We start from the raw sequence: 23142 nt of genomic DNA, 5'->3' as shown, positions 1-23142 counted from the left end.
ATATATATATATATATAACAAATCCTCTTTTCTTTATATGTAAATAGTATCTTTAACTCTGAGTAATGGTGGTGCCCCCACACTACATGGTACATTTACACTGGAATTTCCTTATAACTTGAACTAAAAAAAAAAAAAAAAAAAAATCGTTGATGCATGAAACAACATAGTAAAGAAGAGTGTGCCAAAATTCCTTCACAGTGATGTGAGAAACAGATAAAGTCATATAGAAAATGATTACTTAAAGTTATTCCTGCTAAAGGTGGTTCTACAAGCAATTCAAACTTAGGGTCTACTTATGTAGTGAGGTTTGTGACGTGTCAGAATTAAATACGCGGCCAATTGAGCTATCGCTCTGTTACAGTAGATTAGCGTACTGTTTATGCCTCCTGGCTGGACCTGAAGTGCATCATGGGTAGAAAGCCCGTCCCTTCCTTTTGTTGTTACGGATTCCGGAGTGTGACGTTGAGCTACCAAGGCGCTCTCTCTCTCTCTCTCTCTCTCTCTCTCTGTGTGTGTGTGTGTGTGTGTGTGTGTGTGTGTGTGTGTGTGTGTGGTGTATGCGGTGCGTATTTTCGCAGTGTTATGTGAAGTTTGGTTTAACTTGAACAACAGCTAGGCCTATGTGTTTCAGTGCTGTGTGCCTTCAGGGCTCCCATCTGTGCTGTTGCTGTTATAGCCACTAAAGAAGCTACTATATGATTTTCATTGTTATTATACATGTTTATATTAAATTGTTTTATTATTAAATAGGCTATTTGTTTTAAATGTATCCTGATTGTAAATGTATTTTAAACCCTTGCTCCAAATAATTTCTGTACTTTTGTCAAGAGAACTCTGTGCTATATCCATTATATTCCTTTAAATGATCAAAGAAAAGAGTTAAATGGCATGCATGCAGCATTGGAAAGTCCCAAAAAGTTTAGTTCCGAAGATGGGTGGAGCTTGAGGTTCAGTCACCCGTAATTACACGTAACTTCCTGATGTTCGCTTTGAAATTGCATACTTTTTGAATAGGGTAATTCTCTATTCATGACTAGAGACTAGAACAAGACTTCGCTGTTGATTCTTCTGCCTTCGTTTTCTCTGGTAGGTAAATATTCTTACTAGGGAGCACTGTTTGTTGATGTTCTGCGTTGTTAAATTAAACCATACCATATGCCACCCTGATTATAGGAGTGGGAAATAGGATGTATGTAGTTAGTCTATTACAAATCTATCAAGAAATATCACAGGGGGAACTAATTTTCTATTATGTTTTATTTATTGTCTACCTTGTTGAATGGTCTTTATTTGGCGATTCCATCTGAAACTGGGTTGTGATTGTTTAAAAACAAACACTGATAATAGGTTTCATTGTACAGAAATAATTCACACAATAATATATGTCATCATTCAGTCAGCTCATGTCTTCTTTACTAAAAAATGTTCTCTGCCACAGAAGCTTATCAATTTTGGTCTGTTCTTCACGCTTGGAATATGCTCACACAAGTCATAGGGACCACATTTATGGTGCTTTAGTACTTTTTAGACCTTGAGAACTCGTGGTCACGTATGCGTCCAATGGAAAATAGCAGTATCAGCATTCTTTTTGTTCCATCCACTGAAGAAAGTAGGTCTTATGGGTTTTGAACAACATGAGGGTTAATAAATGACTATTAATCCTTGAGAGGCAATGTTTTACAGATTTTTTTTCTTTTTCTTGGAATGGTCATTCTGAAAAGAAATACGAATGCGGCTGACAAATGCGACTTCCAAGGGCGTTTGATGTCTGATGCCGGAAGTGGGCGGGGTAAAAGCATCTTCTAAGGGGTGGAGGTGGGTAGGTTTAGGGATCAGGGGGTGGAGAGGTGTAGGTTTAGGTATGGTATAGAGCTGGTAAGTCCCGCCCCTTCCGTAAAACCCCCGCTGGACCTCAAAGTTGAAAAACCGTCAATGCAAGTGAATGGGAGAAAATAATTATTTTCTGGTCCCGTTTGAATTGTGCCATGAATGTGAACATATGTTGTCTGTGAATTTTTTATATAATCTTTCATGTTACGAGTTTGACAGTATATGGTATGATTCTTCGGCTAGCAGTTGTGGAAAAGACATAACGAGAAAGACTACATGTCGCCTATGTGACGTCACCCCATAAAGTTGACTTACCCGTGGTTTTCACCAACCTCAACGATTTTGTCCTCTCCCTGAAAGAAGGCGGTGAAGTGCACCAAAGACACAGTCATGTTTAGCGGGATCCGTGAGCTAGAGCCGTGTGCTAGTGGTGGTGACGTTTCAAACGCGTCGAAAGCAGCGAAGAGTTGTAGTCCACAAAGTGCTTTCACACAAAGTCTAACCGTATCAAACTTCTACCCGCTAAATTGTAGCATTCTTTACACGAAAAGTTCTATAAAAAATTCACAGACAACATATGTTCACATTCATGGCAAAATTCAAACGGGACCAGAAAATAATTATTTTCTCCCATTCACTTGCATTGACGGTTTTTCAACTTTGAGGTCCAGGGGGATTAGCGGAAGGGGCGGGACTTACCAGCTCTATATGTAAGGTGGATATGTATGGTATGCGGTTCTGGCATCAGACTGTTAGGCTGGCGCTGTCGTCCTCACACTGCTATGACATATGGTTCTGCGGTTCTGCAGTCAGACCTATCTCGTCCAATCACGTGCGCGTTTCGCTTTGGGTGTCAGAAGACTCGAACCCCAGATCTTATTTAACGAGTCATTGTTGGCTCAGTCTGGTTGATTGGTTTGTGAGGAGAGAAAATGAATTTATTTAATGAACAAATCAAACACAAACATGTAAGGCTTTTATTTGTACACATACCATTGAAACTATGGAGTGTGTTGTGGTTGCTTCTGCCAGAGCTTCTAACACAGGCTTCTGGCTGCTTTATTTCAAATAAGCACCAGATGGCGCTGTTCTCGACACTCACTCACGTCAGGGGAAAGCCTCAGCCTGCGTCCCAATGTGCATACTATCCATCCTATATAGTATGTGACATTAGTAATTGTCAATACTATTTAGGGCAGATAGGGCGGATAGTATGCACATTGGGACGCAGGGTCAGTGATTCATGAGGCTTCATTTCCCCATCCCTAGTCTGCTGTACGTCCTGCATGTCTTGATTGACAGATGTCTCGTCCAATCAGCGGTCAGTATTCCATTCGCCTTTTCCGTTTTGTCTGACTTGTCGTTGTGTTTTCTGACTTATCCATTTGTTTTGAGATTTGTCGGTTGTGTTTTCTTATTTGTTTTGTTTTTTTATTCAGATTTGTCGTTGTGTTTTCTGATTTATTATTTTGTTTTTGGAATTGTTATTGTGTTTTCTAACTTGTTAATTTGTTTTTAGTCTTTCCATTGCGGTTATAAATTTGTTGGTTTGTTTTGCACTTCTCGACCACCGTACTAATCCCTAATCTCTCTGTCTCACACACACCTACTGACAAGAAAACCAAGGCACATAAATATTTATATTAATTAATATCTGTTAATAAATACTTTAAGTGTGTGACGTTACTGGGTGACGTCATTTCCGCTTTTCGTCCGTTGTACAGAACAGAAGAAAGGACATTTTGTGGTGTTGAACAAAATCCGGTTTTGTCCGTTGCATCGGTGAGTCTGTATATATATATATATATTTTTTTTTTTTACTCTTCGTTGGCCAAAAATCAAGATTGGGGTTTCTTAGTAGTGTTGTAGGTCTTGTTTTTGCCCTTAAAAAATAAATAAATAAGGCCTGTTACACCCAAAGTATTTGGGAAAATGGCAGCGCTGAGGAAAGAGACGACTGTCTTTTCCGTGACAGCGATGCACAGGATTTAACCGGGTTTACCACGTATGGGTCAGAAACTTGTGGTCTGTGGAATGAGTCACCTCAAGTTATTTGCTTTTCGAGTCGACTAACGTTAAGTCAAAGATCACGCACATCAGAACAAAGGGTGGAAACCATAGACTGTAAAAAATAGGTGGAAACTCATGACGATTGACTGAATCATCACCATCCTACGGAACTTTTTTTACGTTGCGGTTCAGGGATTCCGTACCATTACAAGACTGGTTTTGTTTGGTTTGCATTTGTATTAAGATAAAACCTTAACTTATGATAAAAGCCAAGGGTTTTAACACTTATTTGATTTCAGAGAATGAAAATATGTAAGACAAGTGTTAGCAGTTTATGCAACCGGCCACAGGGGTCTTCAACCTAGCGCTTTAGAAAGAAAATATGACCGCAAAGTTTCATTCAGGACTTAACTTATTTATTATTACAATTTCATTCATGATTTGCAGAGTCCTGCTGAAAACCCCTGATATAAAAGTTAAACTACCCTTCATGCGTTTTGGGAAATTCAAGACATTAATTTAGACCTGTTCTCTGTGTTATTTTCAGGTTCCAGCATCATAGGGAGGAAGCACATACCCCCTACGTCGACCTTCTATCTGTTCAGGAGTTCATACATTTTTTTTAAATAAGATTATGTGTTCTGTCATGGACGACTAGATAGTCATGGGATATCCAGCAGAGAGAAAGGCTTGAATGGACACACCCTGTGGTCACATTTTTATGTTAGATTTCTTATTGACCATATGTTACGGTCCAAAGAAACCACCATTTTTCATTTAAAAATGTGTTTTGTTCAGTGTAGCTTTGGTGTATTTCCTAGTGATCCAGGATGAGTTTCAAAAGCTGCCGTGGAGGGATTTTATACGACTCATCTTGTTCATCTAACCAAGCTTGCGTTATGCATCACGTTATGTTCATGGAGTTTTAGTTCAAGGCATGTGTCACCATTTCTGTGAAGAAACTGAAGAAAGTTTTGGCCCCTGTGTTGTAATCCATGTTGATAAGGAGGAATTTGGATTTTTTTTTTTTTAATGTTTTTTAGATGAATTTTTTAGGTTAGATGTTTGTGTAATCTTGTTTGTCTTGCTCACATAGTTCATTCTCTGCACACACACAGGGTATTACAATCAAGCCTTTCTCTCTGCTGGACATCCCTTTCTTTCTCTTTTTTTCCCCAAATGGAAATTCTACAAAACAGTGCTTTCCTTCGTGGTTTGTGTCGCAATAGCTCCCCTGCGGATTTACAATATGATAATTCTTCTGAACTCTTTCGTATATCAACGTATGCCAAGTTCCCCACCACTGCGGCAGTAACAGAGAGGAGTCTTGCGCGAGCAGGGTTTTATTACACCGGAGTGGGCGACCGTGTCCAGTGTTTCCGCTGCAATGTGTCGGCCGACAACTGGCAGTCCGGCGACTGCCCTGCCGAGCGCCACAAACAGCTCTCTCCCAACTGCAGCTTCATCCAGAGTTTACCCGCCACCGCAAACCTCCTGTCGTCCTCTCACTCTGCCTTTTCCCCGCTTCGCAACGTAGCCATCCTACAGCTTTCCGCCCCTGCGACAGCCATAACGTCGACCACCACGGCATCCGTTTCAGGCCAAACGGAGGAGCAGGTGGGTTACTTAAACATGGGATTCAGCAACCTGGCCCCCTCCAGTCCCATTTCCTCCCGTGGAGTGGAGGATATGTCTCACCAGCGACCTCCGGCTTGTCACAATCCTGGCATGCGTCGGGAACAGGAACGCCTTGACACCTTTCAGAATTGGACTCTTGCTACAGTAACTCCTGCCGAGCTTGCCAAAGCTGGTTTCTACTACCTTGGCCAGGGCGACAGAGTGGCTTGCTTCAGTTGTGGAGGCCAGCTTAGCAACTGGGAACCGGGAGATCGGGCAGTATCAGAGCACCAGAGGCATTACCCCAACTGCCGCTTCGTTCGAGGTGACCGTGCAGATAATGTACCTTTATCTGGTGGCGGCCTTTCCAATGTATCTAACTCGGCAATGCAACAGTGTGAAGAAAGGTTGCTCACATTTGTCAACTGGCCCTCAAGAATACCTGTTCGACCAGACCAATTGGCTAAAGCTGGTTTTTACTATGTTGGTAAGAGCCTTGGTCATATTATTAAAGTCGTTCAAGGTCTAATTTTAGTGCTTAGATGCTCATGCTAACATGCTCACAATTATTTCCGTTTCGGTAGGTCGTAATGATGACGTGAAGTGCTTTTGTTGTGATGGTGGACTCAGATGTTGGGAGTCTGGTGATGATCCATGGGTAGAACATGCTAAGTGGTTTCCAAGGTAAATAAAAGAGGCTTTTGGAGTCGTTTTCTGTCCATTGATGGCATTATATTAATTATGCATTTATGTTCTTCTAGATGTGAATACCTGTTGCAAGAAAAGGGCCAAGAGTTTGTTCATCAGATTCAAGCAAGATTTCCAAGACTATTTGAACAGGTATATGAGAAATTGTGGGGTCATTTGTTCTTTAAACGAAGTGATGCAAACTGATGGATATCTTACCTAGTTCACATGTCTTACAGCTATTGACTAATGGAGACAGCAACTCAAGAGAATTTGTTGATCCACCTGGTAAGTTGTTTTCTTGTGATTTGGATTTACATGTGATGCTCATTCTCTATATAAATTACACTGTATCTTTAGGCTTACCACAATTAAAAAAAAAAAGTTTTGTCTTTGATGAACATATCCTTGAAATTTAGCATTTCATGTTGTTTTATATTCATTAATTTTAGTCAAGTTTACTTTGACTAAAGTAGATTCTAAATTTAGTTGACAAATTTAGTAAAATTTCATTGACGAGATCAACATTTGAGTTATTTTAACTGCCTGTGTGACTTTTATAACATTAATACTGACATAATACATTTTTTAAACCCATGTGTAGTTGTACACCTGGGTCCTGGAGAAGACCGTTCAGAAGATGCAGTGATGATGAACAATCCTGTGGTGAAGTCTGCTTTAGAGATGGGATTTGAGCGTGGCCTGGTGAAGCAAACCGTTCAGAGCAAAATTCTCGCAAGTGGAGAAAATTACAAAACCGTTCAAGAGTTGGTGTCTGATTTACTAAGTGCAGAAGATGAGAAGAGAGAGGAGGAGCGAGAGCTTCTTGCTGAGGAAATGGCATCAGGTATTTTTACAGAATAAGATTGGGTCTCATGACTCAAACGTTTTTATTCAATTGAATCTAACTCTTATTGTGTTTCTTTACAGATGGTTTTACTTTTCTTAAGAAACATCATCTTGCCTTGTCACAGCGCCTTAAAAGTGTGCAGAGCTTAATGGACCATCTTCTAGAGGAGAACGTCATCTCACAGAAAGAGTATGACATTATTCGTAACTGCACTACAGTCAAGCAGCAGACAGGGCAGCTCATTGAGTTAGTCCTGTCGAAAGGAAATGCAGCAGCGGAGGTCTTCCGCAACTGGATCAAGAAGAATGATGTCTACCTGCTGAGAGAACTGATGGGTATGCGATATTTGAATCAGATATGAGAAAAAGTGTGAATTTTCAGTGTTACATGTCGTTAGTCTGTGTGAAACTGCACGGCCAGTAGATAGGTACACTTGAATCTCTTACAAAAAAAAAAAAAGGTGATGCCATTTAATAAAGATCTTAAAATGAGCAGGGACAAATCCACATCAAACATATCACTACATTATATTGACAACCAATTTTTATTTTTTTGTTCTTACTGCAATTTCAGCCCAGACAAATGAAGCTGCATCACCGAGTCAAGATCTTTCAGGTATATTCAAACATGAGAAAAGGTTTTCTTTTGATTTTGCCCCTTTTTTATCTCTAGCCATCACACTAAGAAAATCAGTTAGATCCCACTCTGAAACAGAGAGTTTGTTTAAAGCAATTAACAGTGTCCATCATGTTCACAGACTTGCCTATGGAGGAACAGTTAAGAAGACTTCAAGAGGAGCGCACATGCAAAGTTTGCATGGATAAGGAAGTGAACATTGTCTTCATCCCCTGTGGTCACCTAGTTGTGTGCAAAGAATGTGCGCCTTCTCTGCGCAAGTGCCCCATATGTAGAGGATTGGTCAAAGGCACTGTCCGTACTTTCCTATCATAAAGTGAAGATATTCATCATCCAAGTAACAAAACAGTTTTTGGAGATCAATAAAAACAGTGTAAGCAAACAAATGTGTTATGTTTGATCTTTTTAATGTTTTGGACAAAAATTTACAAAAACGTTTGCATTTCAAGTTTTACACAAGTTCTTATGTTGAATTTTATTTTAGAGTAAAAATATTTACAGCATATATAAAAACACATCTGCACATTTAGTGTTTTAACAATTCATTAATGTAAAACAATCATAAACAGTAGATTACTTGTTTTATATGTCCAGGTCTTGAAGGTTACCCCAGCTTGGACCCACTTTGACTTTTACTCTAAGCTTTACATATAATTTTACAACACACTCCATTTCTCGCTTCATAATCTGAGCAACCTGTAAAAAAAATTAAAATAAATACAATTTGACTTTTTTATATTCAATAGTAAATGCATTGTTCAGAAAGAATAGTCTTCTTAATTACCTGAATGACATCTTCCTCTGCAACTTCATAGATGAGTTCATCATGCAGCTGAAGTATAAAATAGCCTCCTCGAGACGGCCTGAACTGATTTCTGTGTCGACCACCTGAAAAAACATATTCAATTCACATCCCTCATTTAAAAGTGAAAATGCTATAATATGAAGTGGGTCATACCCGATTTAACTAGAGGATGCCGATGTGATGTGGGCACTCCAGGAAACGCTGCTTCCAGTCTGCGCTGAATGTTGATGGTTGCTAATTTCACAATGTCAGCGGCAGAGCCCTGCACAGTTGTGTTCACTGCCTGTCGTTCTGCCTAAAAAGGAGGATCAAAATTAAACTCTTATTCCACACCGGATATATTCGAATGGCAGGCTCATGAAGACTTACGTGAGACTTTATGTACACATTTGAGTCCTTTATTCCAGGCAAGAAACGCTTCCTTCCGAGTAATGTCTTCACGTAACCATTTTTCCCACACTTCTGCACAGTTTCACGCAGAAAGTTCTGTATGCCTTAAGATGTAAGAAATCATGCTGTTATTATCATTACAGCCTTTTTTGACCAGAAAGCAATCGTACATTGTCAATTACCGGTGTATCTGGATTTAAACGTTTCGATGTAACAGGCAGCATCATTCTCCTCAATTCCCATTTGCTCTCCAAGTGTCTTTGCTCCCATGCCATAGATTATTCCATAACAAATCTGTTAACAAAAATTTGACAATTTCAGTGACAACCAATACAATTTCGGTCACACTTTAGTTAGTTTAGTTTAGGTCCAGGTCCAATTCTCACTATTAACTACCACTTTTGCATCATTAAACTCCTAATTACTGCTTATTAATAGCAAGTAAGGCAGTTAAGTTTAGGTATTGGGGATGTAGAATAAGGTTATGCAGAATAAGGCATTAATATGTGCTTTATAAGTACTAATAAACAGCCAATTTCCTAGTAATATGCATGCTAATAAACAACTAGTTAATAGTGAGAATTGGACCCTAACTAAAGTGTTACCAAAATTTCAATTAGCAGTTGCAAGTGATTCAAATAGTGACTACTCTATAGTCTTTTACATTAAAAAGAGATACTTTTTGAAAGACTTAATGATCTAGAATGTATGTACATGTAAATCAATTCAAATGTAGCAAACCTGTTTGGCCTGTTGCCTCATATTATCATCAACCGAAGCAGGCTCCACCATTTTCCACTCAGCTGCTATGCTTTTAAACACATCTGCACCAGTGTTGAGCACATGGAGGAGCCGTCTGTCTCGGGACAGGTGAGCCAAGATGCGAAGCTCCAACTGTGAGTAGTCAGCAGCCAGGATCAGACCTCCTGAAGACATGTATAAGATTAAAACAGAGGGAGTGTTAATGTGGCTTGAATCATTTTATATAAGCAAACAGGTGTCCTTTTAAATTATGCTCTCTTGACCCAGACCCCTTGTCAATAAAGTTTCAAACCTGAAAAGGGAACAAAAGCATGTCTCATGCTGACAGAAAATGGCACCCCTTTATCTGGAGATTTGTCTGATACTTTTAAAAGGGGTGCCAATCGCTGGTTTATCTTTGATCGTTTCCCCCTGAAATCAATAAATAAACATATCATACAAATAAATATGTTTTAAATGTGTAATGCTGGACATGTATGTATTTTTGTTATTTAGAATAAAAAAATCACTGCAACAATGTAAGACCGTACCACATCTTGCTTGCACCATTATTCTGTGATGGTTGACTTTCTTCTATAAGTGTTGGCATCTGAATTTCAAAATCTTTTGGGACATTCTGAATGTTTGGTTCAGTGAAGCTCACACGCCCTATGTGAGAAAAGCATTAAAATACTGTCCCGAGAAGACGCACACATAAAGTTCAAAGGTTATTTCTTCATGCTTCACACCTGTGGCAGTGTGTGACTGTGAGATTGGATGAATTCTGTCCATTTTCAGATGTGGGTGCCACTTCTTCTCTCTTTGCAAGGGGAAAACCACTTTTGTCAAAGCATTCGTGATCCTCCTCCACTCAAGAATAACACCTGGTAACTGATGCAATGGCTTGAGCTTTTCTAAAACATCCTGATGAAACAAGAAAAGAGTGCATTTAGGAAGTGCATACATGCCACAGATTTAAATGTTAGAAAAATCTGAGACTATGGAATGTACCTTGGTTGTGCTGAACTGTTTAGAAAGTTTGATACGGGCTCCCGGTCTTCTAGTGTAGCCCAGTGACTTCTTATTCTTTGGAGCATTTAAATCTCCATTGGGAGGAAGCTTCAACTCAAGAAACAACACCTATAACAGTTGAAATGGAGGATTATAGAAGTTTTAAGTTTTTATAAAAAAAGTCCCAAGTTTTTGTGGTAAAATGTATAGGGGTTTTATTATTTTGAGTTGCGAGAAGGATAATAACCTCCGCGACATCCTCTGGACTTGTCAGTGAGAAGCTATGTCCTGCAAGCTGATAGGCTTGGGATTCAAGAGCACTTAGCTTGGCTTGCATCACATGTTTCTGAGCCTCACATTCAGCAACACTAAACCCAATTCCATTCAGCTCCAACAATGCCAGGCAGTACTGGGTGGGCATCTCCACTTTCTTGAATGAATCTGGCAATGAAGAGAACATGACATGAAATAATTAGTATCTATATCACTAACTTGAACAAAGACCTGTGGTGTCCAAACCTGCCACTGAAGGGCCACTATCCCTGCAGAATTTAGTTCCAATCCTAATTAAACACATCTGAACCAGCTAATCAAGGTTTTCAGGATTACTAAAATTTCTAAGCAAGTGTTTAGGGGCTATTTGGAGCTAAACTCTGCAGGACATTGGCCTTCCAGCAGCAGGATTGGATACCCCTGATATAGACAAATCGAGTTGCTGAAATGATGTTGGCTACCCAAGAAACCATCCTTTTCAAGAAGACAGTTGAGTTGCGTCATGACCCTGAAGACCAAAACAGACTCAACAGCAGCTCTATAACGTCCCGGGTGACTGGCATCTCCATGGATCCCTAAACTCTGCACACCCTGACCGGGACTAATTGCTTCCAACATCGGGAGATCTTCAGTGGTGAAGCTGGACACCATGTTGTGGAGGGTGCACTCTTTGGAGCTTGAATCCAGAAGCCAACATGCAATCTATTGAAGGACAAATAAGTGAATGTAGTTAGACATCCTACCCTATCAGATCCATCTTTGTGATTTCAATAATTAAAAAGATGGAGGGCATAGAAAATTGTACTCTATTCCATTCAACCTTTGGGTCTTCAAATGTGCCACGCATAGCAAGCTCACACGCCAGGAGAAGTGTCTTGTAGAGTTGAATAAAGTCATAAGTGACTATCACACTCGATTCTTTTTCCAAGCAGCACTGAATTTGCTTGAGTCGCTCCTCAACTGTAAGAGTCTCATCAAGAGGCGGTGGAGCTAAACTGGCACTTATATCTGTTTGGGGAAAGACAAGAGTAGCATTAGGTTTGGGGATAGCAGCATTCAATCGAGCAGGTTTCCTGAAGTTGGTAAATTTGTAAAGGTTTATTAGATTTAGTCCTTAGTCCACCAAGTTTACAATCACACATGTTTCATACCTGTGCCTGATAGCTCCTGTTGTAGAGATACAAAATAAGCATCTTTTGCACCCCAGCATACAGACATGCCAATGACAACAAGATCCTCATATCCTTTCAGAAGGAAGCCATCTTTTCTTTTGTTCCTCATTGGGGTAGTAGCTTCAAACATAGGATTACACAAGTTTATAAACTTATATGTATATTAAAAGACTAAAAAATATAGGAAAACAAATTTCATCAAAACATCTTACGTTTTTTGAATTTTCCACCTATAACGGTAGCAGGTTGCATTGAGGTTCTGTCTATCCTCTCACAGGCAAGAGCAAGAGAAAATCTGTCCTTTGTTTTCCACTCCTTTACAAATGTTTGGAAAAGCCTTTTATCGCTTGCCACATCGATTATGGAAAATGTTTCTGGACTGCAGGAGTTAGAAGCAGGGAATGGTGGACACTGAGAAAGTCTTGTAAAGCCCTCATCAGCCTGAGACGTGTCTAACTCTGATGCTGAGTTTCTCCTCAAACAAGATTGATAATCTTTCTGGTTACTGGACTTAGAATTTGGATCCATTCCAGACCTGTTCTTGGTGACATTAAGAGGTGATTGTACAGCTGAGGTGGTCATTTTGACCCGTGGTGTTACTGGTTCAGAAACTGGTGTGGGAGGAACAACGTCATTCGGTGTCACTGGTTTGGCCTGGACTACCACAACATCTTCAGTTCTTACGCTTCTTAGACCTCTCTGCTCACTCTCATGGTTTGTTATTAGGGAGACAGCTTTTTCGACAAGAACAGCAGCTGCATTTGGTTCCACCACAGTTGAATTTGACTGCCCTTGAGGCTCAGATAAGGTTGAAAACTGATCGGACCATTTATCAAAAATGTCCTGCATTCCTGGGCTGATGTGAAATGATGAGCGGTTTAATTGACGTCTTTCAGATGAAACTTTTGGATGAGGCTCATTGTTTTGTGATACATGTAGTTCAGACACAATGTCATCTGTATAGCTGGGCTTCTCTGCACCCAATCTTGGGCCATCACAAGCCTTGACAACATTGTTCATTTTATCAAGATACTGCTCTCCAATAAGAAGTGAATCTCCCCATTCTGAAAGGTTGAAAGATGATTCGCCCCATTGGATTGCTTCCTGATCCTCTGTTGACACAATATCTCTCCTCTCCGGAATGAGTTCTGGAGAAGAGCCATTTGAATTAGCATGTGCTTCAATCACCTGCTCTTCCTTGTTCTCTCGATCCATTGCTGCCTCCTCCATGGCGTCCAAGATGGAGTTGTCATAGAGACTGTCAAACAGAAAGCTGCTGCTCCGGTTGAAGCTATTGTCAGTAATATGATCAGAGGACTCATGATTTTCCCCTTGCTCAGCAGGTTTATTTACATTTGATTCTTCTTCAGCAACTTGGTTACTGTAATTTAAAATATTCTCCAACTGGCTGTCAGTAAGTGAGATGTTATATTTTGGTCTGCCTTCAGTGGGCGGGCCATTCTCATAAGATGATAAACATTCAACTGGGTCTTTGTTTTGTTTTTTAGATGCATGATTCTCATTTTCCTGGAAACATGACTGACTGACAACTTTCATTTTGCTTGCTGAATCAACATAACTGTCCTGTTTATTTACTTTGAGAATGTTTAAATTACAATTGCCATGTGAAAATTCATCCCCTTGAAGCATTTTCTCAGTCTGTGTATCGAGTTGAAAACTATCACCAAACTCTTCCAATCCATTTGTGTACAAGTCAGGGGAGCTGAGCCTTTCAGAATGACGTGCTAAATCATTTTTAACTTTGGGGTTCACATGTAAGCCACCTTCATTCTCAGTTCTGCTGTTGAATTTCCTGAAACTGTGAGTAACAGTTTCTCGCTTTTCATTTTGAGTTTCATGGTAAACCACTTTTGTACTCTGATTTGGATGTTTTGTTTTAGATGTGCACTTCTTTCCCCTACCTGAAGGGACTGCAGTGACATTTGTGACTTCCCCATCCTGTAGTGGAACACATGAGTGAGAAATTGTTTTTGACTCAAAGTCTTGGTTCAGTTCAGCAATTGAAGACTGGAGTTTCATCTTGTCTTTATCTATTCTACAGTCAGTTTCAGGTTCATAAGAGCAAAGCTCTTCAGCCTTTGACATTAGTTTAGGGTTTTTTGCGATCTGAGTTGCCGTTTTTGCTCCATTGACTGTGGGTACTGCTTCAGCATCTGTAACATTCATCCTTCTGCGTTTTGAAACTGGACCTACACAATGTTCGTCACTGCCAGCGATGCAGGTACTTTTTAGACAGGAATTATGTCCGGAGCTCCTTTGAAGTGATTTTGAAGAACAATCCGATAACTCAGCTGTCTTGTTATTCTGACAGCCCTTATCTTTGGCATTTATTGATTTGAGAACTTTATGCAGTACACTTGATTGCTGTTCACAATTCTTAGCAGGCTGACACTCGGCAGATGATACAACAATATCCATTGTTTTTTCTGAACTGGTAGTGAACTCTAATGGCCTCAAAGGAGGATGGGAACTAATGTCAGCACTTTTATCCACCAACATCTGTTTGGCCCCATTCGGATTTACATTTTCACCCTCTTCATGTTCTGGGTCCCTTGACGTGGACTGTAGAGGTTTTGTGTTGGATGATTCCTCAGGGGAACAGGAATCTGGCTGGATCTTTGTTGAGAGGGAAGCTGGGTTCCATTCCACCCCAAGTAGAGCCAAATCCTGCTGGAGGAGCAGACGGGCCTCAGCCACGATCTGCTGAGCAGCTTCCCTTTCAGTCAAGGCCTTTTTCCCACTGACCCAAATGCAGCGCATGTTCTTGCGTTCTTGAGCCTCCACTTCGCTCTCATCCACCGCCTGCCTGGAGCTACAGAGATTCAAATTAACACTGTATGACTTAAATATAGGAATGAACCAGAATTAACATTCTGGCCAAAACGATAAACTGATCATTATTTTCATGTTATGGATGCCAACCAAAACAAGATAGTTTAACACCCAACTAAATTAAAAATAAAACACAAAAAATCTGTCATTTTAAATGCTACAAGTGAATTTAGGCATGCCAACATTGTAATGTACCGTATGAAACATGGATATTCCTGAAAGATATTTCCTACAGATTATATTTAACAGTGTTTTTAAAGATTTTAAAGATTAACTTAAATTGACTGTTCGATGACGGCAACGTTTCATTACCTTTTGAAAGGGATAGCTTTCCTGAGGGCCTTCTCCACCTCTGTAACATCAGCTCTGGCCAACTCTGCCACAGTGACAAGTCCAGAGCTGTAGAGTGTACGTGCCCTCGAGGCGTTTAGTAAAGAAATACGAACCAGATCACACAACTCCCTCTGGACTCCAAAACTCAGACGACTCTGGAACTGGGACAGAAGCAGCTCTAGGTTGTGCCATCCGAGTCGGTTACAGAAGACCGTAACCATACCTGGAAAAAATTGCCAAATTTTTTACTCTGCCATTTATCTCATACTGATAAGCATGTAAGCCTCAGTGTAAACAAAGTAACTGCAACTTTATTTTCCGCTTATTATAATGAATTATTTTCTATAATAATACATAAATATGTAAAAATATTGTTATAATGTATTTCTTTTTTAAAACTTTATCTCACTTCCTATTTAAATTTTTATCTCAATTATGTATATTTTAACTGTGACTCAGAATCAAGCTTCCATAGCTATGCCTTCATCAATGTACCTGCATATGTTGAGGCAGACTGCTGAAGTGACTGAAGCTGTCCTCGGCAACAGCCATACTTCTTTGCAACAGCTCCAAGTGGTTCTTCGCTTACCAGGTCAAGGAGAACTAATGTTGTGAAAAAACTGCATGACAAAAATGTACACATTAACATACTGCTACTTAACTGTAAACAGTAATTAGATGAAGCACTCAAAATTCAAAAAATACAACACCGTTTGTGAATGGCCATTTGTCTTCGTTGCTTCTCTGTTTTAGCAATTAATTTGCCACTAACAGAACGGGCCAGGAAACCTTCTTGAATGCCCACCATCTCAGCCACCCGCTTCATCGCAGAGGGTAGTTGCTCCCACAAACAGAAGAACTGGTACCAGTCTATTGTCGTCCAGTCCACATACACAGGTGTTATCTTAGAAATGCATGGCATGATTTTGTTAATAACCCATATTTTTATATTAAGAACCTAACTGTTCTTTAACTATGATAAACTGAAGTGTTTTGTCTACCTGGTAGAGTATATGGAAATCATTTTCCAACACAAATCCTTTCATTGCTCTCTGAAGATCTGCAAAAATCCCCAGGGCTTCTGGGGGTGATAAAGATGAGGACAGAGTCGCAGAACCCAGATGCGTGGGGCAGTACCTCTCCACTGTGAGACGGACAATTATCAAATGATCAAAATGTCAACATCCATCACACACCACACAAAAATATTGTCATATATTTTTTCCATATCCTTAGTTTTGTTACCATCTCCCTCCTTCTGTATATGTATGAACTCATTGTCCATCAGCCAGTCTATGCAGGCCTCAATAGCCCCTTTGCTTCGAGTTTCTGATTCAGCTCCTTCCTGATGTGGCTGTTCGGTTGCCATGCTGGTTGCCAGCAGAGTGCAGGAGGCATACATCCTCACATCCTGTGGTGAGCTGGCAACTCCTCCAACGATGATCTTCAATGAAAGTAATGAAATAAAATCCTGTACATACTCACCCAAGACAGTTTCATACAACAAACTATGAGGAGCAAGACCATCATACCTCCAGGATGGCCCTGAGCATGCTGGTAGTGACGCCCTCTCCCTCTTGCTTCACCAAGCAGCTGCTGATAGGCCTGAGAGAGCCCTGGATAAGGCTCGTCCCCTTTGCACGTTCAGCCTCTTTACAGACCAACACACTCTCACCTGATAGACACACAGATCATTACATCACGAATAACTCTCATTTATTCTCTCTCTCTCTCTCTCTCTCTCTCTATCTCTATATATATACTGTACATACAACTACATACTGTATATACACTACCGTTCAAAAAGTTGGGGTCACTAAGATAAAAAATAAAACAAATAAACTTATATTCAGCAAGGACGCATTAAACTGTTCAAAACCGACAGTAAAGACATTTATGTTACAAAATATTTATATTTCATACTGATGCTGTTCTTTCTGTTTTTTTATTCATTAAAGGATCCTGAAAAAAACGATATATGTATATATATATATATATATATATATATATATATATATATACACCAAATGTTTGAACAGTAGTGTATAAACTTTTGAACAGTAGTGTATATGAAACAATGAAACACGTGTGTGTGTGTGTGTGTGTGTGTGATATATATATATATATATACACACACACACACACACACACGTGTTTCATATACACTACTGTTCAAAAGTTTTTAAAAAGGCAGACTTGCTTCTTTATATTTTTCAGTGATACATTTTTTTCTGGACATTTTGATGATAGAAATTCCAAAAGAACAGGATTTATTTGAAATAGAATTATTCTGTAACAAAGTAAGTCTTTACTGTTACTTTTGATCAATTGAATGTGTCCTTGAACTGTCTGTTGAGTGCAGTGTTGGTTAAGTTAAAAAAAGTAATTAATTACTAGCTACTAATTACATCTTCAACAGTGCAATTAGATTACTGTACTAACTACTCACTCTAAAAAGTATTTTTATTTCTTATTAATATTTTTTTAAATCCCATATCAACCTCGACCAGTTGAACAATACAAGGATAGACATGAAACTGCTCTTTTAATTCTTTCAAATAAATAATGCAAAACTGCATAAATTATTTGTGAACTGACCTGAGTATTTAAAGGGAGATGGTTACATTAAAAACATGCATTTTAACATTAGATGTTACATTTTGATGTTAAACCCACTATTGTTTAATATATAAGTTTTCTATAGTCTAATACAGTATTTAATGTAATTACATAATTAAATTACAGTAATTAATAACTTAGAAATACATTACACCCAACACTGGTTGAGTGTATATATTATAATATGTTATAATGTTATATTATACACAAATATAATATTATTTAATATATAAATGCAATTTAATAAATCTGTAGCACTCACCCATGGTGTCCACTCCTTTACGGCCTGCCCGTCCCACCATCTGCTTATAGGTCAGGATGTCCAGCAAATGACCATTGAAAACAGGAGTTCTGATAATCACACGTCGAGCGGGCAGATTCACACCAGACGACAATGTGGAGGTGGCCGCTAACACCCGAATGTAGCCTTGACGAAAAGCTCCTTCTAGGATATCCCGCTCATCGAACGTCAAACCTGAAACAAAGTTTTCAAGGGTTTTACGGAATGTCCTGATCTTCAAAAAAACTAAAACAAAAACATTTTTTACACTTTTTATTATCATTTGATTTTTTTTTTATTGTTTCATTTAATTATTTCTATTTTATTTCATTTTGTTTCATCGTTTTGTAAATCTTTTTTAAAACTGATTAAAGCTGCTGTCGATTTTTTTGATCATATTCACTGAAACCGACACTATGCTCCGACAGAACAACATAAATCAGCCGGTTTTAGAAAGAAACCCACGCTTCTACCTCCACCTGGAGCCTGTTATTTGTTTAGCAAAAATCCACCACTCCCGGTTCTTCTGGTCCAATCAGCGCAGGGCTGTGTGAGATCTGACTGTCAATCACAGTTCGTGCACACGCCACAGATTCCCACTCCCCTCTCGCGCACGTTACTATGTCACATGCACACGCCTGAAGTTCGCAGGTGTGTTAGATTGTACGAAGCGCGATGGCAGAGAGAAAATCTACTAACAAGCTTCCAATTCCTTGGTTAACAACCAGAGCTATAGGAGGTCCAAAACAACCAAGGAAAAGAAAATGATGCTTTGATGCTGAAGAGACGGATGGGTTCACAGAAAATCTGGTGCACATGCACTGACGAGCACGAACTCAATGGGAGGGTGCTTGGTGGCAATGGGGGAGGGGCATGAGAGTTGTAAACATTCAAAATTTTGGCTAAGTCCCCTCAATCTGCCAGACTTACCAACTGCAGCTTTTTTAATTTGTATTTACTTGAAAAATCAATGTAAGTTTAGCATAAAAGCACATGTACCTGCATGGTGGAAGGCCACCCCCCAGGGAACAGTCCGCTGAAGGACCTGGTCTAATCCTGCAGGAGTGCGCTTGAGCTGCGCTACTACATCCTGGAGACCGTCCTGCTTCAGAGATATACTTTGCACTCCAGAGCCTGACTGCATTTCTGTAAAAGCAAACATTGTTAAAGCATAATACATTATCTCAATAGTAAAATATCTACAAATTCCAAATATCCAAAAATATCTGTAAACCTTTGTGATGAAGATTGTAAAACTCTCTTCCAATGGTATCTGCTAGTTTCTCACACCAGTTCTTTGAAGGGCAGAACAGCAGTGCAGAGTGTCCGTCCCGCACTGTCTCAAAGCAGAGGCTGACAATGTGGTCATCATCTCCCTATGGACGGAAGAACATCTTATCGAATACTTAGAGAATATTCATATCTAAACATTAGCTAGTAGAGTTTATGAATATGCCAACAAATATGCCAAACTCAGACCTTAACTGGAAGAGCTGGGGTGAATTGTCTGACCAGGTTCAGAGATCCGTCATAGACATTTGTGCCAATCTTGACCCACTCCATCAATGGCACAGGACGATAGTTAGTACTATACAGCTCAGCATTCAACCAGCGGGCAAGAAGGTCCAAGTTTGGCAGCGTCGCACTCATACCAATAATTTGGACACCAGGAGAGGTGCTTTGACCAGAGTCCCTTAAAATAGAGAAGATGTTGACCGTCACCATAAAATCTAGATGATGATTATCAGGACCATTGCTGAAGGAATTGTACATTACATTATGACATACCTTGCTGAGTTTTTTTGGGCAATGTATTGGATTTTCGTCAGCAAAAGTTCTAACAGATATCCACGACCAGAGTCCCCAATCATGTGCAGCTCATCGACCACAACAATTCCTGCAATTTGGGCGAACATTTACTTTTATGAGAGCACCTGACTGAAGGTTAATAGGTAAAGAAAGGTCATTATTTACCAAGTTGATCTAATTTGTCTTCTTCAATGAGCCTGTTGATGAGTCCATTAGCTTTCTCTATTGTGCAAATAGCGACATCTAGAGCTGAAAACCCACCAGCTGCTGAAGTGTTACCCATATACCCCTCCACTCTGATCCCTGCCTCCTGAAATACATTCTGGGTGAAAATGGCAAGTATAATATTAGCAAATCTCATCAACAAAAATCCAAGATGTAGACTGTCAGATGTATTAACTTCAGAAATATATGTACATGCTGTATACACATACAGTACTACAGTCATAGTTGAAGAAAAATACAATAAATGATTAGTGGGCCAACTGACATAGTTGACAATTATATATGCCCTCAAGAAAAGGAAACCAACCTGTAGATAAAACATCTTCTCTCGCGCCACAGAAACGAAAGGAAGAATGAACATGGCCTTCTGTCTTGTTTCCAAAACTCTCTTCAAGATTAGCAACTCAGAAACCAACGTTTTCCCTGCACTGGTTGGAGCTAAAAAAAGAACATTTAAAATATTTAAAACTGGGAAAAAAATATCACATAATTACAGATATTCTAGAAAAATAGCATATAACTACAAGTAGTTTATATTTTGTATTTGATGCAGGTCCAGCTGGTTCCTAGGAGAATAGGATTAAGGACAAATAAAGCATTTTATGACCAACAAGACAGTTATTTACCAGAATACACCAGGTTCTGGCCCTCCAAGACTTTGCTCAAGGTCAGACACTCAGCCTGCCACTCAAACATCCTCTGAACGCCAAGACTCTGGTACTTTTCCAGAACAGGCTTAGGGAGACCCCAACTGGAGAGCATAAGCTTGTCTGACTGATTGGCAGGACGTCCCATATGGATGCTTTCTGCTGTTTGGGATTATTATTATTAAATATTATTATTATGCAATAATTATAGTTTTGAAGAGTAAAATGCCACTCAAACTTAAAAGTGACAGGAAAGACATTTATAGTATTACAAAATATGCCTATTTTGATTATTATGATTGATGAAATTAGACAAAACTTCCAGTAAGTGAAAATCTGTATATTTAAATCACTTTACCAAATAGTGATCAAACAGTGATTAATGCAATAGTGGATAATTCTATGTACCTGCATCTGGAAGTGTAGCATCACCGAGGACACTAAGATCCAGTCCAGGAGGAGGGGTCAGCACAGAGACCGAAAGGTTTTTCATTGGTCTCTTCTGCAACATGGATCGCTCTTTAGCAACAGCCATGTGTGACGGACTGAACAAAATGTAATCGTTGGAAGTACTAACAGAGCCATTTGGGCTGGCGTCTCTTCTGAACTTTAACTTTTGCTTCTCATTGGCTACTTTAGATTTTTTTTTCATGGAGTTCAGGATCTTTTGAGGTGAAGAATATTCCCTGTCACATTTCAACTCACGGCCACGGGCCCGTCCTCCTGCCTCAGTCTTTTTGGTTTCACTGAACAAAAGCTTTTGAGCCAAATCCCTCCAATCATTCTCTTTTTTGGCTTGTGCTCTGGTTCTTTTGCGCTCTGATGGTGACCACGCTGACCCTGGACTTGAAGGGCTGATATTTTCTGCATTCTGTACTCGCTGCTCACATATATTTTGTGGCAAGTCACAGTTTTTCTGAAGTGATGCCGATTCAGTTTTTTCATCTTTCTTGAATTTCAAGACTTCTGGACCCAGTTCATCAATGGCTTGTAAAAGATCCTCATCCATAGCCAGAGTGGAGTCTCCTGGCATCCATCGCTTACTCTGCATTTGCTTTTAAAAAGATAATGTTAATTTTTACACTTAGTGTAACAAAGATTATCAGTGTAATACTATTAAATAAAATAATTAAAAACATACAGTTGGCTCTTGACATCTTCTCTTCTCAGATATATCTGTTGCAGAGGAACATGCCTGCAGGTGACTTGATTGTTTATGTGTTGGTTTCTCATCTGCAAGAACTAAGCTACATGAAAAACTAAAAGTTAGTGACAACAGTATTTTCATTTCACATCAGACAAAACAACTTACAAAAGCACAAACAAACTTTTAAAACAAGCTGTTGCTTCTCCTTCTGAGGAAATAAGTTATATTTATCTAGAAACTCAATAATAAATAGTTCTGTTATTTAAACACCAATGTTTTCAATGGGCACTCAAACAATGTCTCGCTTATTTATTTGTGTACATTAAACAAAGTTCTTCTAAGGGTTGAAATTAAACAGTGAACCATTCAAAGCTCCATGTCAACCAAGATTGTAAACATAACCACAGAAACGTACACAATCAATAGAAGCACAACACAGTTTCAGATGACATCTTACCCTTTTGTCTTTACAATACGATGCTGTCCCAAATAAATCTTTCTTGTCGTTGAAGTAGTCATCACATAAAAAAAATGAAATGCCTGTAGCTGCTAAACTAATGCCTTCGCATACAATGCTTTGGTCGAATAAAAATTAAAAAGTCAAATCAAATATTTTGTTACGGTAGCTGTTGTGTTGCTACCTCTCGTCGCTCCACATAAACAAACTCATGTAATTGAATCTGGCATTTCTCTCGTGATTCATTCCAGCCAGTTGAGCTGACATATTTCAGATTTTCTTATTATTACGAGTTATTTACATAACACCATCGCAAACCATTAAAAAGAGTAATATTTCATTTGTCATTTCATTTCAGCCATTTAAAATACGTTTGTGTAAATGCATATTTAATAACTGTTCTAAGAAATCAAAACAGGGTAAAGGAAAACAACAAACAACCAAATCAAAGAGCCCGCGGTGTTTTCTCACAGTTGTCCGGGGGAAACACGTCTACAGTATTGTTGATTCCTCCAGTGACTGTATAAAGATATTACACAATATTATATCGTTTTAGCTTTAACAAAACTCTCAAAATAATACATTGTAACTTAAAAAGTGCGGATGTAATTTTGTTTTTGTTTTTATTACATTCTTGTTTAGTGGTGTTTCGTTCGTGAACAAATCGTTTTTTGAATGAATCTTTTGAATGAACGATCCGTTCTCGGCACGACTCGTGTTTTTCGTTCACCGAAAGTCTCTCTTTTA

At 39.2% G+C, this 23142-nt stretch overlaps 2 protein-coding genes across 9 annotated transcripts; one reads left to right on the top strand and one right to left on the bottom strand.

The window, feature by feature from the left end:
• Positions 1 to 445: 445 nt before the first annotated feature.
• On the top strand, positions 446 to 8019 carry birc2 (baculoviral IAP repeat containing 2). Of its 5 annotated transcripts, XM_084386729.1 has the most exons (10): positions 446 to 565; positions 1043 to 1089; positions 4391 to 5947; positions 6045 to 6144; positions 6222 to 6300; positions 6387 to 6435; positions 6752 to 6994; positions 7078 to 7332; positions 7571 to 7612; positions 7755 to 8019. In XM_084386729.1, the coding sequence occupies exons 3-10, from the start codon at positions 5023 to 5025 to the stop codon at positions 7946 to 7948; spliced, it is 1887 nt and encodes a 628-aa protein (XP_084242855.1). In that variant the 5' UTR covers positions 446 to 565; positions 1043 to 1089; positions 4391 to 5022; the 3' UTR covers positions 7949 to 8019. The 5 variants fall into 5 exon arrangements, with proteins under 5 accessions (XP_084242855.1, XP_084242857.1, XP_084242854.1 ...); XM_084386728.1 differs by lacking the exon at positions 446 to 565 and having other exon boundaries at positions 934 to 1089; XM_084386727.1 differs by lacking the exons at positions 446 to 565; positions 1043 to 1089 and adding an exon at positions 3552 to 3615.
• A 21-nt stretch (positions 8020 to 8040) lies between these two features.
• Positions 8041 to 22894, bottom strand: polq (polymerase (DNA directed), theta). 4 transcript variants are annotated; one of them, XM_084386723.1, is made up of 32 exons: positions 22396 to 22894; positions 21933 to 22038; positions 21200 to 21845; positions 20771 to 20953; positions 20452 to 20582; positions 20085 to 20241; positions 19899 to 20007; positions 19590 to 19803; positions 19345 to 19486; positions 19110 to 19256; positions 18093 to 18305; positions 16744 to 16886; positions 16457 to 16655; positions 16213 to 16355; positions 15922 to 16115; positions 15707 to 15831; positions 15191 to 15434; positions 12238 to 14858; positions 12005 to 12145; positions 11659 to 11861; positions 11315 to 11555; positions 10828 to 11021; positions 10581 to 10709; positions 10319 to 10493; positions 10121 to 10238; positions 9883 to 10001; positions 9570 to 9754; positions 9011 to 9122; positions 8808 to 8932; positions 8592 to 8733; positions 8418 to 8521; positions 8041 to 8329 (listed from the first exon to the last, which is right to left on the bottom strand). In XM_084386723.1, exons 1-32 carry the CDS (start codon positions 22455 to 22457, stop codon positions 8216 to 8218), a joined length of 7881 nt encoding a protein of 2626 aa, XP_084242849.1. In that variant the 5' UTR covers positions 22458 to 22894; the 3' UTR covers positions 8041 to 8215. The 4 variants fall into 4 exon arrangements, with proteins under 4 accessions (XP_084242849.1, XP_084242851.1, XP_084242850.1 ...); XM_084386725.1 differs by having other exon boundaries at positions 11674 to 11861; XM_084386724.1 differs by having other exon boundaries at positions 20771 to 20950.
• Between the last annotated feature and the right edge of the window lie 248 nt (positions 22895 to 23142).

The sequence above is a fragment of the Rutilus rutilus genome, assembly GCF_951802725.1.
Source record: "Rutilus rutilus genome assembly, chromosome: 18".
In the NCBI taxonomy this organism is placed as follows: domain Eukaryota; kingdom Metazoa; phylum Chordata; class Actinopteri; order Cypriniformes; family Leuciscidae; genus Rutilus; species Rutilus rutilus.
The sequence above is the reverse complement of the archived record's forward strand: the minus strand, read 5'-3'. Positions and strand labels throughout refer to the sequence as shown.